Genomic DNA, 17,314 nt, shown 5'->3' on the forward strand with positions numbered 1-17,314 from the left:
TTATATAAAAGGTGAGAATAAGACTATAAATGTAAGAGTATGGGATAATTTTGATTGTTAATAAATAAGAAACGCCGGCGGTAGACATCAGCAATATCAGGGATTGCCGCGATTCTTGCAGTAGCTTTTATGAATAGAATACAATAGTGGATACAATAGCGGATACAATAGCGGAACAATAGAGCTCTCTTACGGGCAAATAAACCTCGTCGCGTTTTGCTAAATTTCACTTCTTCTTTTCATGAACTTTTTTAAACTTGTGGCAAAACTTCGACCGAAGTTTTTAATATTTGGGGAGCACAAAAAACAATTAGGTTTAATGAGCAGGAGAGCGTGGCGCAATGGTTAGGGTACTTGCCTTTAGTGCATGAGGTCCCGGGTTCGATTCCCGGCGGTGGTGATTTGCTGGGATATTGACTTGGAAAAAAAGTCTGAAATTAATTGGCAACATCTGTAGATTAAATTCAGACTTCCGCTCTCCCCATGGTTCATTTAGAATTGGGTAAATGAATCATGAAAGTACTCCGTCCTTCGGAGGGGACGTTAAGCCGTCGGTCCCGTGTGCAGAGAGCCATACCTGTACATGTATCTCGCAGCCAGTTTCGAAAAGAGTAGGGTGTTAACCCCTGACTATTCCCAACCCGTCCTGGTGTTCAAATGGACCCCAATGGAAATAAGCTTCAATAGAGGCTTTCTTGGGTTATCCAGGGTTGTCAAAACCCGAACAAATCAAATCAAATCAAAGCATGTAGGTCAAAATTTTAATCAAAATCAAAAGCGGTCTGTTTGAATTTAAGCAGAGACTCAGCTCACTGTTATTTTTTCAATCACTATGCCCTCTATCGACCTAGGTTAGAAGCTGTTAGATTAGATCAAATTATTATAGTCTTTATTCTGGCTTTCTTGTTCTCCTTCGTGACGAATGAGCACAATCCAGTCTGGAACCGAGACTAGCAATATTCAACACCGTATTAACGTACGCGAAAACGTACGTGCTACGTGCTGCGTTTGGAAAATCGCAATGTCTCTAACAACTGCTATTCATATTGATCACACAGACGGTCAAGCTGATGACCCATGCCAACAAGTTAACATAATCAGCCGTAACGATTGGGGAGCTGAGCCTCCAACAGCTGCCGTTAAGAACTTAACGGGAGCTGTATCTGATTTTATACACCATACGGGCGGGCCTCCGTGTTCCAACCAATCAGAATGCAGTTCAAGAGTGCGGGGCATTCAGAATCATCACATGAATATAAAGGGTAGGTATAGTACAGCAGATTAGTGAATCAATCGATCCCAATGTGATATAAGCAACATAACTGGTATATACAATCCTTGTGGGTAACCTATCATGCTAAATCAGGAATACGGACGGGCTTCCGTGTTCCACCCAATCAGAATGCAGTTCAAGAGTGCGGGGTATTCAGAACTATCACATGAATACAAAGGGTAGGTATAGTACAGCAGATTAGCGAATTAATCGATCCCAAGGTGATATAAGCAACATAATTGGTCAATACAATCCTTGTGGGTCACTTATTAGTACTGCAGATTAATCAATGTTGTTGCCACAATTGAGCCCAAGGTGATACAAGCAACAGAATTGGCATTATTCTCCTTGTGGGTCACTTATTAGAAAAAGTACGTTATTCAACGTTAGCCATTTGTCCAATCACAGAATTCCGAGGTCAAGGTTTATACAAGGGTCAAATTTCAAGGTTACTCAAATTTTGTTTAAACTTATTCCAACATATTCCCAATGTATAGTTTGACCCTTTCTACGGCTTATCTTTTCGGAGTTATGAGCAAAAAGGTCGAAGGTTAACATTTGGGCTACAGAAAATTTCATCCGATTTTGATGAAAATGGTCTCAAATATTCGTCTTGTAATAACAATTAAGAAAAAGAAGAGTAACATTTGGTTACCTAGGAAGCACAGCAGAATAGATCACAACAAATATGACTCATTGGGTATTGACCCTTTCATTATGTTACCTAGGTAACCAAGCATCTCACATATTGCAAACTATTCCTTATTGAAATTATTATAGTAAGTCGAAAGGTCAACAAAGTTTATACAGGGGAAAAATTCAAAAATTGTCCATTATCTTGTTTAGACCCACACCAAACTACTCCTAGTTTAAGGTTTCAGAAAAAGCTGCGGTTCTCGAGTTATATATAAAAAGGTCAAAGGTCATATTTTGACCTCCAACAAGATATGAGCAATTTTTTGAATGGGAGCCCTGTATAAACTTTGATGACCTTTTCCCGCCACCTTGGAATTACATTATTTTTGTCCCTTGCTCCAGATTTGTTTAGCACATCAAAAGCTACAACTGGCCGAAATTTAACGCTTTTCCGGAAAATTGCACAATACTTCTGATAAACACGATGCAGGACTAATATTGTGTGATTTCCTTTACCTTTACTTATACAATTATTAATTCATGCCCAGGTACCATTATTTATAGGTTAATGAATGCGTCTTACTTGTTGAGAGTGAAATTGTACAAAATAATGCACGCGTATTGAGATGTTGATGTGTCTAATGCACGAGCCCCAATTTCTCGAGCAACAAGTAATGCGCATTTATTAACCTATTTCATACACGAGAAAAAAAGTCGTGATTTTTTGCTAATTTTATAACAAAATTGTCACTAAAAATGTTGGAAAATACGAGCAAATATTAGTGCATCAACCCGCCAGGAAAATGAATCAATCCTACGCGATGCGAACGCGCGCAAAAGCACTGCGCGAAGTACGCGGTACGCACCCGTGCAATTATTTATATGTTAATAAATGCGTATCACTTGTTGGGAGTGAAATTGTACAAAATAATGCACGCGTTCTTAGACTACCCCGTAATCAACTTGCCCATTGTGCATACTCTGGATATTGTATTTAAGCTTTAAAACTCTGATTTAATTAATGTGTGCACAATTGATAGATTTTCACATCTGATCTTTTCAGTCACCCTACTCCCTCTGTTTGTTAGCTTCCCAAGTGGACTACTGACTTTGGATTGCGGTTTACATGCTTAACACGGCTGTCTATGAGCCTCTATGGATGAGATTGTCGGAAATCTGGCCTACTAAAATTGGCCATGATGTAATGCATCTTTAAGTGGAATCTGGCTTGTGATTGGTCGCCCAAATCTCGTTATGGTTTAAATCCTCCGGGTACTTGTCATTACCATTAATAACTACATGGTACACAAGTATGCGGCTTTTGTGTTGTGTAATTGCATGAACACGTCAGTGAGTGCATGAGCGCGTCTTGTATTTGCTTGCAGTTAAATTTGATTGATAAACAAGTATGATTGACAGTGTGAGTGTTAGTGTCCATAGTCTAACGCGTACTGAGATGTTGATGCGTCTAATGCACGAGCCCCAAAGGGGGAGTGCATTAGACGCATCAACATCTCAGTACAAGTGCATTATTTTGTACAATTTCTCGAGCAACAAGTGATACGCATTTATTAACCTATTTCATACACGACTTGATTTTTGCCATTTTTATAACAATATTGTCACTAAAAATGTTGGAAAATGCAAACAAATATAAATGCATCCACCCGCAAGAAAAATGAACTCGTCCAAAAGCACTGTGCGTACTACGCGGAGTGTGCGCCCGTGCAATTATACAATATTTATGCACGGCTAGTAATTTACTCTTGTGCTGATTGGTTCTCACTATCTAGCAGTGTATGAAACAATATTAATGCACTAAGCGTATTTTTCTAACGGCTTTTCTGATTGGCTATATGGTTCTAAGAGTGTATGAAAATCTCATTTTAGACTAGTCAAGTTAAGTACAAAAATGGGTGCACCTAAAAATGGAACAGCGATGTTTTTGCTTGCTAGTGACTCTAAACACTCTCTTGAACAACATATCCAAAAAGAAGAAAAGGTGAAATATGGGAAAATTCGGGGGAAATTGTAATTTGCATATAGACCTTTTTCTCAGACGTCACCAATCAATCGATATTGGGGTCCAGCATTCGAGTCATCAGTACCCAAACGCAAATACCGCGCCGGCGCGGGCGATCAACTTTGCGCCACGCTAGGCGTCCTGCGCGGAATTGCCAGCTCGCAGTACGCGTTTAGTTCTTCACGGTGTAAAAAGTAAACAAAAATGTGAAACAAAACAAAGATTAATTTTCAAATAGCATGGCGTTTTTTCCGTATCTTTTGTATTTTGTGGTATCAAAACAAGCTGAAACAAAGGTAACCAGTATACAGTTCCATTTAAAAAATTACTTTATGGAAGCTAATGTAAAACATGACAAAACAGAGGAGAAAATACGTAGTATTTGGTGTTTTCACATTGTGGGCATGTGGGAAACGCACGTGTTGTTTGTTTACATCTGAGACCCCAATATCGATTAGGTGACGTCATCAGAAAAAGGTCTATATCCAAATGGCAGGGCTCAAATTTCAAAATTGGGCAAATATGGATTTTAAAACCCACCTGATTCCATTATTAGGATTCAGACAAAGTATAGTTTGATCCGATGTAGAGTTCTCGAATGTTAAAAAACGGGTAAAAAAATAAAAAATGCTCCGATTTTGATCAAAGTGCTCTTAAATTGTCCCGCTTGGAAAAACATTTAACCAAAGAATAGTTTTAAAATATCTCGGGTGTCTCGTTATCTGGTTAACAAAGCGGTCATTGCGTAAATGTGATATGCAGTAGAATCAGTAATATCTTGGCTAATTAACAGAAAAACTTAACTTTATTTCAAATATATACTATAAATTAGAATACCGCTTTTTTTGGCAAAATGGACATTGGTACAGCAGTTTTCACGTAAAAGTGACATTGCTAGTAGTTTTTAGGATCTTCGAGGTAAGCGATGAGGTCCCTTTTTATTTTAAGATTATGAGGTTAGACTCTTACGGTGCCACAAAGCACTTGAAAGTGATTCATGATAAACTTATTTACCAGCATTAACATCTTAATAAAGTAATTTATTAAAAACTGAACAGGAAAATTTTACATGAAAATTGGTAAGAAAAACCACACGAGTGTATAATCTGATCCCAGTAAGGAGGGAGGCGGACGCGAAAGGAATTATTTCTTTACAGGACCTATAAGGAATAGATTGGTGCGTCATTCTCAATGTCTTCTTTTCACCCTCATACTCCTAGGTTGGAAGGATATTGGTTATAGTTTTTAATTGGTGAAGATGGCAATGCCTACGAAGGACGAGGCTGGGATCGAAAAGGGGCTCATACCAAAGGCTATAATGACGTTGGTCTGGCGTTCTCGTTTATCGGTAATTTCATGAGCGAGTTGGTACGTTTCTATGTTTTTACCCTAAGCTCTACCCTAAAATTTACTTTATAAAACGTTTTGCATCTGTGATTAGCAGTAATTTCTTTTTTGGCATCTTTCCGATCCAAATGCATCTTTATTTTTCACCTTTATGTATGCTTATACAGTTGCTATATCAATCCCGGCTAGCAATGAGTCTATGAATTTGCATCATAGACTGAAACGGTAGTTATTTTCTACAGCCTAACCAAAAATAAGCAACAAATTTATTTAAGCAATTGACCTTTTCCTTAAATCCCATAAGCCTTTGCGAGTACACCTGAGATGTCGTCATTTGACGTCACGCCGATATGCGCCGTTAATAATAATAATAATAATAATAATAATAATAATAATAATAGAGATTTCTATAGCGCCCAATGCATAAACCTCTAGGCGCTTTACATAAAATACCAAGAGCTGGCTTAAAACTAATACACTTACTTAATGCTTAAAACTTAATACACTTAAAGTACACATGGTTAAAAACATATTATATGCAGGTACACAAAGAAAGATAAAAGCAGTCATGCAAGCAATAACAAAGTATAAATTATCAAAATAATACAACCAGAAATACATATTATACAAAGGCATTTAATAGCGACGAAATCAAAAAGTGTGACCGGCACAATGATGAGCAACCCAGGAGAGGAGAGGTTGCCAGCACTTCACTCTCGACGAGATCATCAATATCTCGCCCCATATAATATACAACAAAACGTTGGCTGGGTGAAGATTGCACAGTGAAAGATGAAGCATGAAAAAGCACAGATGTGACCGGCACAGGTGCTTGTTAACCCTGGAGAGGAGAGGTTACCAGCACATCACTCTCAGCAAGATTGTCAATATCTTGCTCCCTGTATGGACAATGGGCAGGGTTATATAAATATAAATATCAGATAAATAACAATTACATACAAATAAATAAGTTTTCGGAAGACACTTGAAGGTGAGAAGTGAGTCGGCAGTACGGATGTTATGCGGGAGATTATTCCAGAGAGACGGCGCGCGCGCAGCGAAGAGGAAGGATCTCTCGCCATAGAACTTGGTGGGTGGGCGATAGCGTGAAGAAAGAAGTGATTTTGAAGATGAACGAAGCAGTCTCTGCGGAGCATATTGCACATTGCATATTGATCAGAAACATATTGCGGGGCTAGATCATTTTGAGCTTTGAACGTAAGAATCAAGGTTTTATAAATGATGCGTTTATTCACAGGTAGCCAGTGGAGTGACTGAAGAACTGGGGTTATGTGATGACTGCAAGGAATGCGAGCAACAAGTCGGGCAGCGGTGTTTTGTATGCGTTGGAGCTTTGAGATGTATGATTCTGGGAGACCATAGATGAGAGAGTTATACACGTCTAATCTCGATGAAACGAAGGCGTGAACAAGTCTTGCCGTGTCATCATCGCTGAGGTAATGCCTTATCTGACCGATTTTACGAATGGCAGCTAACGCCGACCTACAGATGGCGTTTATGTGATCTTCCTTACACAGTCTGGAATCATTCACTGCACCAATATTTCGCGCACATTTAGAAGGATTGATTACAGATTCACCGACAGTCAGAGAACGTGATGAACAGGCTACTCTCGAGAACCGTGATGTTAGGTGGACAAGCTCAGTCTTGGAATCATTTAGAACAAGCTTGTTTTCAACAGTCCAGGACTTCACATCAGCGATACATACTTCCATTACCTTGACAGCTTGCTCGCGATCGGCAGGGTTAAAACAAAGATACAACTGCGCACACCATGAGTAATGATCATATCTTGAAGAGGTGCGCTATACAATGTGAACAATAATGGTCCGGCGACAGACCCCAGATGAGAGGAGATTTGTCAGAAGTTGCATCTTTGATAACAACAGATTGTGACATATTTTCTAAGTAAGATGTTATCCACGACAATGCGGTGCCGGCAATGCCATATCTGCTAACCAACCTCCGAAACAATAGCTGATGATCAATGGTATCGAAGGCCGATGAGAAATCGAGTAGTACAAGCAGCGCTTTGTTTCCTTTGTCTAGAGCACAAAGAATGTCATTTTGGACATATAGCAAAGCAGATTCCGTGCTGTGATTAGCACGGTAAGCAGACTGTTTGGATGCGATGAGATTGTTGTTATGAAGGTAAGATTGTAATTGGGAGATGGCAATTCGCTCAATTAGTTTGCCAAGATAGCTCAGATTAGATATCGGCCGATAATTGGATAATGATTCGGCATCAAGTTTCGGCTTCTTCAGCAGTGGCGTTATAACAGCATGCTTTAGGTTAGAAGGAAACTGACCAGATAGCAGAGACTGGTTAACGATGGCAGTGATCGAAGGCAAAAGATCAGGTACGCACTCCTTAAAGACAGACGCCGGTAGTGGATCCAGTTGACATGAGGTAACGTGAGAAGACTTGATAATTTTCAAAACATCGTCTTCTGTAACTGGATGAAAACCGTCGAAGGAACTGCGACAGATGTCATTTGCGATAGCAGCGGATGGTGATGTAAAACAGGAGTCAAGACGTGTGCGAAGATAACTGATCTTTTGATGGAAATAATTCGCGAAGCGATCGGCGAGATCCTTCGGATCTTGGTGCGATGGGAGAGTACAGGCTGATTTTGGTTTAACTAGATTGTCTACAACACGAAATAAATCACGCTGTTCTGTGTCCCTAATCACCTGTTGGTGGTACGTCGTCTTGGCAGTGGTAAGATCTTGGTAAAGTTTACACTGGTTCTTTAACATTTCCTTGTGAACAGTCAGACCAGAGGAATTAAATTGCCGCTCACTACGTCGCTTGTCTTGTTGGCCGCAAGATCACCGTGCGATCCTTTACTGGGGCATGGTCATCAATAATAGACCGAAGAGTGGTAAAGAACTGATCACTCATTGAAACAATGTCGTCAGAAGGCTCAGCCACAAGGTGATTAAGACATGATGAATTAATGTCTTTGCGAACAGATTGAAGATCAACGTCACGAAGCTTTCGACTTCGGATCTGCTTTTTTGAGGCAGACGGGCGAGTGATTTTGGTACGACATTTCACAGCAGCATGATCTGATGGAAGATCATCGTGCACGGACACAAACGATACAAGGTCATCCATCCTGCGAGAAACAAGAAGAAGGTCAAGTGTACGACCACCTTTATGAGTATGGACGTGCTGCTGAAGATCATGATGATCAAGGATATCCAGAAAGGTGCTAGATGGGGTATCATAGTCATTGTCGACGTGGACGTTGAAGTCACCAGCGAGAAGCAATGGTGTCGATGTTAAGGCCAGTGGTTCCAGGAGTGAAGTGAAATCATTCAGAAACATGGATGCTGTCAGTTTGTTTTCTTTGCTAGGTGGTGGTCTATAAATCACTATCAGGCGAATTGAAGATGATGAAGATGAAATATGGAGATCCATCTGCTCAAAAGATTTGAAAGAGTGAATGTTGTTCAGTTTTATTCGGAGACCATGCCTTGCAAGAACAGCAATGTCCCCGCCTCTTGTAGTACGAGGGCTATGGTGAGATTCATAATTTGGAAGCGTATTCTTTATATCGGCAGTGGCACGATCATCACGCTCATCTCCAGTAAGCCATGTTTCGGTGATGGCTATAATATACAATAATTGCTGGTTAATCACAAAATCACATAAGGCAGTAGACTTGGTTTTGGCTTTGATCGAACGGGCGTTCCAAGTCGCAAAACGCACCTGAGGTGCATTATGGTTTTTGACACATTTGATTTTTATTAAGTTCTTGAAATTAACACCAGTCTGAGAAAGTTTTGAACTGCATGACGGGATTCTAATGCAAGAGGATATGTAGCGCTTTTTATGTTGTCCACCTCTGCAGCCTCTAATTCTTTTGTCATTAATCCATTTATTGTCCGCACTTATAATGTTGTTGATCACACTTTTTCCACGCCGTGTGAGCGAGTCCAACTGACAAAACAGCAAAAAGGATCTTGTACGCATTCTCACAAATTTCTTTTGCTGGGTGGTGCCAATCATTCGCGTGTGAATGTGGTCCATGAAGCTGTTCCGTGTCAGTGCATTTTGCTGTTGTGTCAGTTGGACAACCGCTTTATTACTGATATGTGTTTAGAATAGAGTATTGAAGTAATCCTGTATGTAATTTTGGTTCATTTTTATGGACAGGATTTTAAAATATGACCTTGTGAAAAATTATAAATATCTTTTTGAGCCCAGTTTACATTATACGATGAATCGTCTCCACTGCGATTGGTGAAGTTCAGAAGTTGGCTTTAGAAATTAGACATATTCATTATTAGGTTCCATTGAATATTACATTTTTAATCGTTTGTTCTCCATCGATCATGAATACTGGAGTAATCTGTAAACATGGTAAGGCCTAAATTCTCATTTATGTCTGAAGTTAATTGTATGTATTTTTTCTCTCTATCTACCTATCTCTCTCCCACTCTCTAGCCCAACCAAGCTGCTCGTGATTTGGCACAAAACATGATAGCATGTGGAGTACAGTTAGGAAAAATTCGATCTGATTACATCCTACGTGGACATCGGGACATGAGAGAGAGGTATAAGCCTTGTCCCGGTGACAAACTGTATGAAGAAATAGAAACATGGTCACACTATTAATAATTAAACCTGATTATGTTCTTCATAAACTATAAAACGTGATTATGATGCATATTCATGTCGTCGTTGACTTATGATTTTTTGTACGAAAGTGAATTTATTAAGTGAATGAAACTCTGTTATTCTATCTAAAATCATATTGCTTTAAGGTGGTATTAGCATTATGGAAGTGCTCGAAGCATGTTTTAAACAGATTAATTGAGTAGAGCAAAGCACACTTACATGTATGTTCTAATGTATTATATAGTGAAGAAGCCCCCTTATTTGCATATGCATAATTAATGAATTAACAATTATGCAAATTAACTCATTAATTACGCAAATATGCAAATTAGAGGGCGGCTTCACTATATAATACACTTTGATTCGGGGCAAAAGTATGCAAAATAAAAATACCCTGAACATTTATGCATTGATATTTAGCAAAATATTGGTAAAAATTACATATTAATGAGCCTTTCCAGTCCTTTTAGCTCATTAACTATATTGATTATTGACATAAAAAATATGATACAAAGAAAATATAAATTGATATATTATGGAAACCGTATGTCCGATTTGCTCCAAACAAAAGGCATATTGATCCGTGTACTTTGCCCTACTCAATTAATCTGTTTAAAACATGCTCAAAGCATTTCTTAATTTCTATATAGAAAATGCCTCCAATACTACCTTCATAGCACAGTGTAGCATACGTATGTGCAAATTTATTCAATACTATAAAGGTCTAATGCACCATAGTTGCATCATGTTGCATTATCCTATTATGCTTAGAAATAAAATCACATTATTAGCGCATTGTAGCACAAATGATGCCATTCTGTTTAAAAAGTTATATATAGGTGCATCATTATTACAACAAAATTTAAATCCATATACTTTCAAGTACACCAAGTAAGAAAGTTCAACTATACTTGATTAATTAAGGGAAGGGGTATGAACGTTTGGACAGTATTTATTTTGGGACATTAGAGCACATCAGACATATCGAATTGCATTCTGAATACGAATAATGTCCTTCTGATATCAAATAATTTTGATTTTTTGAAATTCGCAATTTAATACACATTTTATGGCAAATCATTGAAATTTGATATTTTTGATATTTAACAGTACTCGAAGTAAACTTTATAAATCTGATGATTTATACTTAAAGTGTATGTAGGTGGGATGAAAAGCCGACGATCAATTGAAAATTTTGACCTTTCATATTGAAGATATGGATTTTTTCCCAAAACACCAAAAAAATTAGGTCTTTTTGCGAAAAAATCCATATCTTCAATATGAAAGGTCAAAATTTTTGATATCAGGAAGACATGCTTTGTATTCAGAATGCAATTCGATAGGTCTGAGACGCAATAAACGCTCATACTGACATACGATCAACATTTGCCAACAATTTGGAAATAAAAGTATTATTTGTTTTCAGTATTCAAACGGAAATAAAAGCATTAGAACTTGACGTGTGTTGATGTTTGCTTTTCTGATCCTTGATGCGTACTGCACGACAATACCAACTGACCTGTTCGGTAAATCCCATAAGCCTTTGCGAGTACACTTAAGACCCAGCAAACACAAAACGTTTTCGACATCATTCGCAAAAGGTTATAAAAGGTTGTCAGAAAACGTTTAAATGTCGGGTTATATAAAGGGTATATTAAGAGTATAAAACGTTTTCGTAACCTTAAAAAACATTTTTTGATAATCTACTGCTCAGCAAACAAAAATGTTTTACAGAAAACGTTACAATGTCGGGTTATATAAAGGGTATAAAAACGTTTTAATAACATTCCAAAAACATTCTTGAAAACTTGATACAAAACATTCTAAACAGAATGTTATTTTGGGGTTGAAAAAATATTTTGCGAAAAATGTTTGCCCAAAATATTTTCAATAACGTTTTAAAAACGTTTTCATGACCTTTGTATAACCCGACATTTAAATGTTATTAAAAGGTTTTGAAAAAAACATTTTAAGAACATTTCTGTGATTTCTGGGTTCAAACATTTTAACATAATGTTATTTAAGTATTGACACAATATTTGGCAAAAAAGTTTGTAAAAATAGTTTACAATAACATTTCTTGAAAACATTTAAAAATATTGTTGTAGTGTTTTCATACAAAACGTTTTAAACGTTATCATGACCTTTATATAACCCGACATTTTAATGTTATTAACACGTTTTTACCTAAACCAAAAGCCAAAATATAACTTATTTAAAACGTTTTTAAAACGTTTTTGTGTTTGCTGGGGATGTCGTCATGTGACGTCAAATGACGACATCTCAGGTGTTCTCACAAAGGCTCACGGGTTTTACCGAAAAGGTCAATCAAATCTACGTGATACAACAAGCTTGATGTCCACGGAGAATGGTGAAAATATTGATTTTAATATGTTATCTTCATATTTTATGAAAAAAAAAATTAAAAACTTACAAAACCGACTCAGGTACCAATGTTTCGTAGTGAATTTCGTAGTGAATAGTGGCGTGCTACCATTCATACTACAGTTCATTCATCAAAATATCAAACTCACTCGATAGTATCGACCATAAGGTATATTCGAGCCAAACTTGAACACCATCCGGGTATTTTGATTTCATGTACCATGCAATATTCATAAATATACCACTATAATGCACATATTTGGCAAACCATTAACACAAATATTATGCACAGGTGCGCTGGAAAGTCCGTGCCATTTTTACACGGAAAACAGCTAGCTTCTCTTTTGATGTTTACTGAGGTATGGAGAGTGCGGCCTTCAAGACGTAAAATTGAAAAGGCTATTGAGCATAACAAAGGGTTACACACTGTGTAGAAAGGAAAGTGGTTATTTGCATAGTAAATACACTGTTAAATCACGGCGATATGTAAATTGGGTGATGATGCCACAGCTCATTAGAGTATGTCACTCGGTCTATTGCAACTTGTTGTAATGAGTAGATATTTGATGAAGTAGTGTGCTATCAGCAGTAGATGATGAAGTAGTGTTCTATCAGCAGTAGATAATTTATGAAGTAGTGTGCTATCAGAAGTAAAAAAGGGATGAAGTAGTATGCTATCAGCCAGGGGCAGATCCAGGAAGAGGGGGCGCCGAGCCACCGCCGCTGCCGTGGCGGCTCGGCGCCCATACAAAGTAAAGCGCCGCTCTGCAAATGATACACAAAGTCAGGCGCCGCTCGAAAAAAATAGAGGGCGCGCGCGCCGGGTGCGCCCCCTCTAAATCCGCCCCTGTCAGCAGTAGATAGTTGATGAGTAGTGTGCTGTCAGCAGTAGATAGTTGATGAATTAGTGTGCTATCAGCTGTAGATAGTTGATGAAGTAGTGTGCTATACTATTTGATGTATAGAATTGGCTACTAAAGTACTGTGATATCATCATTAGTTAGTGGATGAAGAGTTGTGCTATCAGTAGTATAGATAGTTGATGAAGTAGTGTGCTATCAGCAGTAGATAGTTGATGAAGTAGTGTGCTATACTATTTGATGTATATAGAATTGGCTTCATTATTAACTAAATACAAACTATAGATGGCGCTTTTATCCTAAACCATATTTCTTTATTTGCAAGGGGTAGGTGATTAATACTGCAATTAAAACAGCTGGAATAGGTGAAATAAGCAACAAGGAAATTTTATAAACAAATTGTACCAAACAATAAACGGATTTATTTGTATTAAATGCTTGAAAGAGCAATTTCCAGTAACTAAAAGCGCCACCAATTTTGTCATTAAAAGATACATTTTATATCGGGAAAAGCTTTAAAAATGCTATAAAAGTGAACAATTTTGTAAGAGAGGGAAAATTAAAGTTGAGAATGACTCAAAAGCATCTGTATACATTAGCATGATATCACTTTATTCTGTTTAAGCCTAAAATTTGGTTGTACATGCAGGGATGCAAATTGTGCGGGAGCAGGGAGCACCGCTCCTAGGAAACGAGAGTCAAAATTGAGGAAATAATGCCATGGGAAGAAAAAAGAAAGAGAGGAAAAAAGGCAGAGAGAGAGAGAGAAGAAAAGAAAAGAGGAGATAAAGGGAGGAAAGAAACAGAAGAGGAGTGAGGTACAAGATAATAGGGGATTGCTGTGAGGCAGAGAGGAAATCTTGTGTAGGAATTCACAATATTGTTCAAGAAATAAGACCAAAGAAGAGGAAGGTGTTGGTTTTAGAATATGGAAATGAGATATGAGGAAATTTACAATTCATCACCATAGGAGGTATTCAATGCAATTTAACAGGAAAAAAAGGAAGTTGGATGAAGGCAGGTACGTGGCCAACAGGGCATATATCTGAGGAAATTTACAGGGAGGCGGCAATCATATCTGAGGAAATTTATAGAGAGGTAGCAATGAGGATGGGAACAAAAGTTATGAAGGAATTCAGTGTATCAGTAATGCCACTAAGAGGACAAACTGGAAAATATTGAGGAAATTTAAAAAGAAGAACCATAAAGCACTGAACAAGTTGTGCTCCCTCTGACAAAAAATTAAAGAGGAAATGGGGAGTAAAGGAAAATAAAAGGGGGAAGGAGCATCTGTCCCACCAAAGTTGACCCCTAAGTGTAAAATACCATTTTTGACTCGCTACGCGCGCACATTGTCCTCATAAAGCCTTTTTTGGAAGCTTGAAGACTTGACATTGAGTCGCTCTAACAATACACAATATGTTAACAATAACATGCTCATCTTTTGAAGTGTAGAATAAAGCTATTTTATGCATGGTACGATTGAGGAAATCTTGAGCCTAAAAATCTTGCTCCTGAGGAAGAAATCACAATTTGCACCCCTGTGTACATGATGTTTTGTTTGAAAAACTAATGAATGATCCCATCAAACAACCGTGTTAAGGCAGCTGTGTACTCTCAGACATGCATGTAGTAAAAGTGCCATAACTTTGTAATTATTCACGCAAGACATATAAAAGTATACATTTTTTTTTTTTCTTTACATCAATGAATCTTAATATAAATACAGATTTGGTGTAAAAACAACAATTATGAAGAAAATCACAAAAAGTGAGTTTTTGGCAATTTTGTTCGGTACATCATAACAAAAAACACTCTTTCCAAAAATTTTTGTTTTGTTTTTTCTTAATCTTGAGACACCATTCCAAAAACGGTTTTTTAGTTTTTTGATATTGGTCTTATTTTTTGAGATATTGACCATATAAGGCATCAAAATTAACTTTTTAAAATTCACAAACGCCTATTTGCACAAAATGATGCCTAAAATCGGAAATAGACCAAAATATAAAAAAAATGAGAAACCGTTTCTTAAGTCGATCATGCTTTTTATGATGAGCATAATTGCTTACCTATAGATGCTGTATTTATTGAGTTATCGTGTACCTAAATCGTCATTTTACCGAGAAAATGAACATTGAAATAAAGGCCGTTGAAGTTTAAAGTGGTCACATTTTGCACTTTGATTGAAGCTCACAGGAGAATGCGACAGTTCTTCTTTTTCTACCTTACATTACGTGTACATCGGGTAAATCCACAGCCCCTTGAGAAGTTTGGGCGAAATCTATTCATATCTTGATGTTTAAATCGGGGGAAAGAACTTGAAAAAATTCACATTTTATCAGCTAAAACGGAGCCATTTGACCGCTTGGTTTTTATGAAATTAGTGCTTCCGTGGTGCTTCCATAAGATGCGCCGCGCATGCAGATAAGCGTTGCGTATGCGTAGCGTAACTGTGCGTTAACAAATTGCGCGTCTAAAAAACGCGATGCGTTGTTGCGCGCGTATACCCCGATGGTACGGAAATGAGTGAAATAGTGAAATAAAATCCATAAAATAGAGCAGTTGGAGTTAATAAATCTGGATTTTCTTTCATTGTATTTATAAAAAACATAACAAAATAAATACATTTCAAAAAAGCTCAATTTCGCGGAAGAAACAATGTCTAGAGTACACAGCCGCGTTAATTGCTGGATAAAAAGTTGTTCTGGGAAGATATGTTTAACAGTTACATTGAAGCCGGCTACATGTAGTAGAAGGAAATTCATTATTGAAACTCAATTGAGATCATTCTTTTTCACTCTTTTTTTTTTAAAACTCTTTCACAGTACAATTAAAGACCCATTGATTCAGAAGAAAGCAGCAGTATTAAGGGGGTACTACACCCATTGATTTTTTTTTTGCATTTTTTGCATTTTGTGAAGAAATTACAAAAAAATTGGACAAAGTGGTATGCAAAATGAAGGGGCAAATCTTCTCGTTTTATTGGTGGCATCGGTATCAACGTAGCTTACATGCTTTTAAAAGTAGAAGCCAAAAGGTGGTACATCACTGATGATTTAAATTCACTTCATTTTGGAAAGCTTACTATCAACGGATTTCGTTAAAATTTTGGATATGTGTTGCTAACACGTTAGGGAAATAAAGTTGATATGTAAAATGGGAATAAGTGGTTCCTGATTTCTTTTATGACTTCATGAACTTGGTGCTACACAACTATCAAAAAAGGAACTGGTTAAAATGCTTCTATTTTCAATGTTGAGCTATATTTTGTATTTTTAACTTGCGACATTATTTCACTGAAACATAATTAAGCCCCAGGTAATAGGTTACCACAACCATACTGCAGCAATGTTGAAAAAATTGTATTTCTTGTCACCTATACCACCATATTGGGTAGTTTTCCGTAAGCTTAACTTTTGTGATTTTGGTAACTATTTTATATTTATTTGTGAAATCCATCTCAACTAGGCATTCAAAATTGTACTCACCATTTACATCCCAAGGTATATTAGTATATCCACCTTGCACTTCTCGATATATATCCAGTTAAAGACAGAATATCAAAATTATTCCTCATTATGATATCACAGACTCTTACATGTGTATTCAAAATTGATGCTTAAATTTGACCTGAAGTCCTGAACCAATTGACCTATAACCTGACATACGGTGACCTAATAGCCTTTTCTTCTCCTAACAACACATTATATAATTAAATTGACTAATGACTATTCATCCATTGTGTAAGTGTTTATCTAATTTATTCAGTGTTATATATTTTGCATGCACCACTATAGATTTTCTATAGAGAGTATAACAAAGGATTTAATGTATTCTATTCATGTACCCTACTTGAACATGTTGAAAAGAATAAATTATAGTTTGTTATGAAACACAGATCTGAGTTACTAGGATACACAGTAAACAAAAAATATATAGGGCTAAAATGACTTACTACAATGTGTAAAAGCATTTTTTTTTCTTATTTTTTCATTTTTTTTTATTTCACATGATCCGTGCATATATCGCCTAGCTATAAATGAAAAAAATATTTTTTAGACCAATCAAACCAATATATGGGTGTAGTATGCCCTTAACGAAGTTAAAGCGCCATTTAAATACATGAAGCTAATTTATAT

At 37.0% G+C, this 17,314-nt stretch overlaps 1 protein-coding gene across 1 annotated transcript in view; it reads left to right on the plus strand.

Annotated features, from left to right (window-relative positions):
• Window positions 1-5,294, plus strand: part of LOC140140095 (uncharacterized) — a 55,635-nt gene extending 50,341 nt beyond the window's left edge. The window contains exons 14-15 of the mRNA XM_072161924.1: window positions 1,059-1,262; window positions 5,153-5,294. Coding sequence (XP_072018025.1) covers window positions 1,059-1,262; window positions 5,153-5,181 — 233 coding nt within the window. The 3' untranslated portion in view covers window positions 5,182-5,294. The remainder of the gene's footprint in view (window positions 1-1,058; window positions 1,263-5,152) is intronic.
• The last annotated feature ends 12,020 nt before the right edge of the window (window positions 5,295-17,314 follow it).

The sequence above is a fragment of the Amphiura filiformis genome, chromosome 2 (assembly GCF_039555335.1).
Source record: "Amphiura filiformis chromosome 2, Afil_fr2py, whole genome shotgun sequence".
Lineage (NCBI taxonomy): Eukaryota > Metazoa > Echinodermata > Ophiuroidea > Amphilepidida > Amphiuridae > Amphiura > Amphiura filiformis.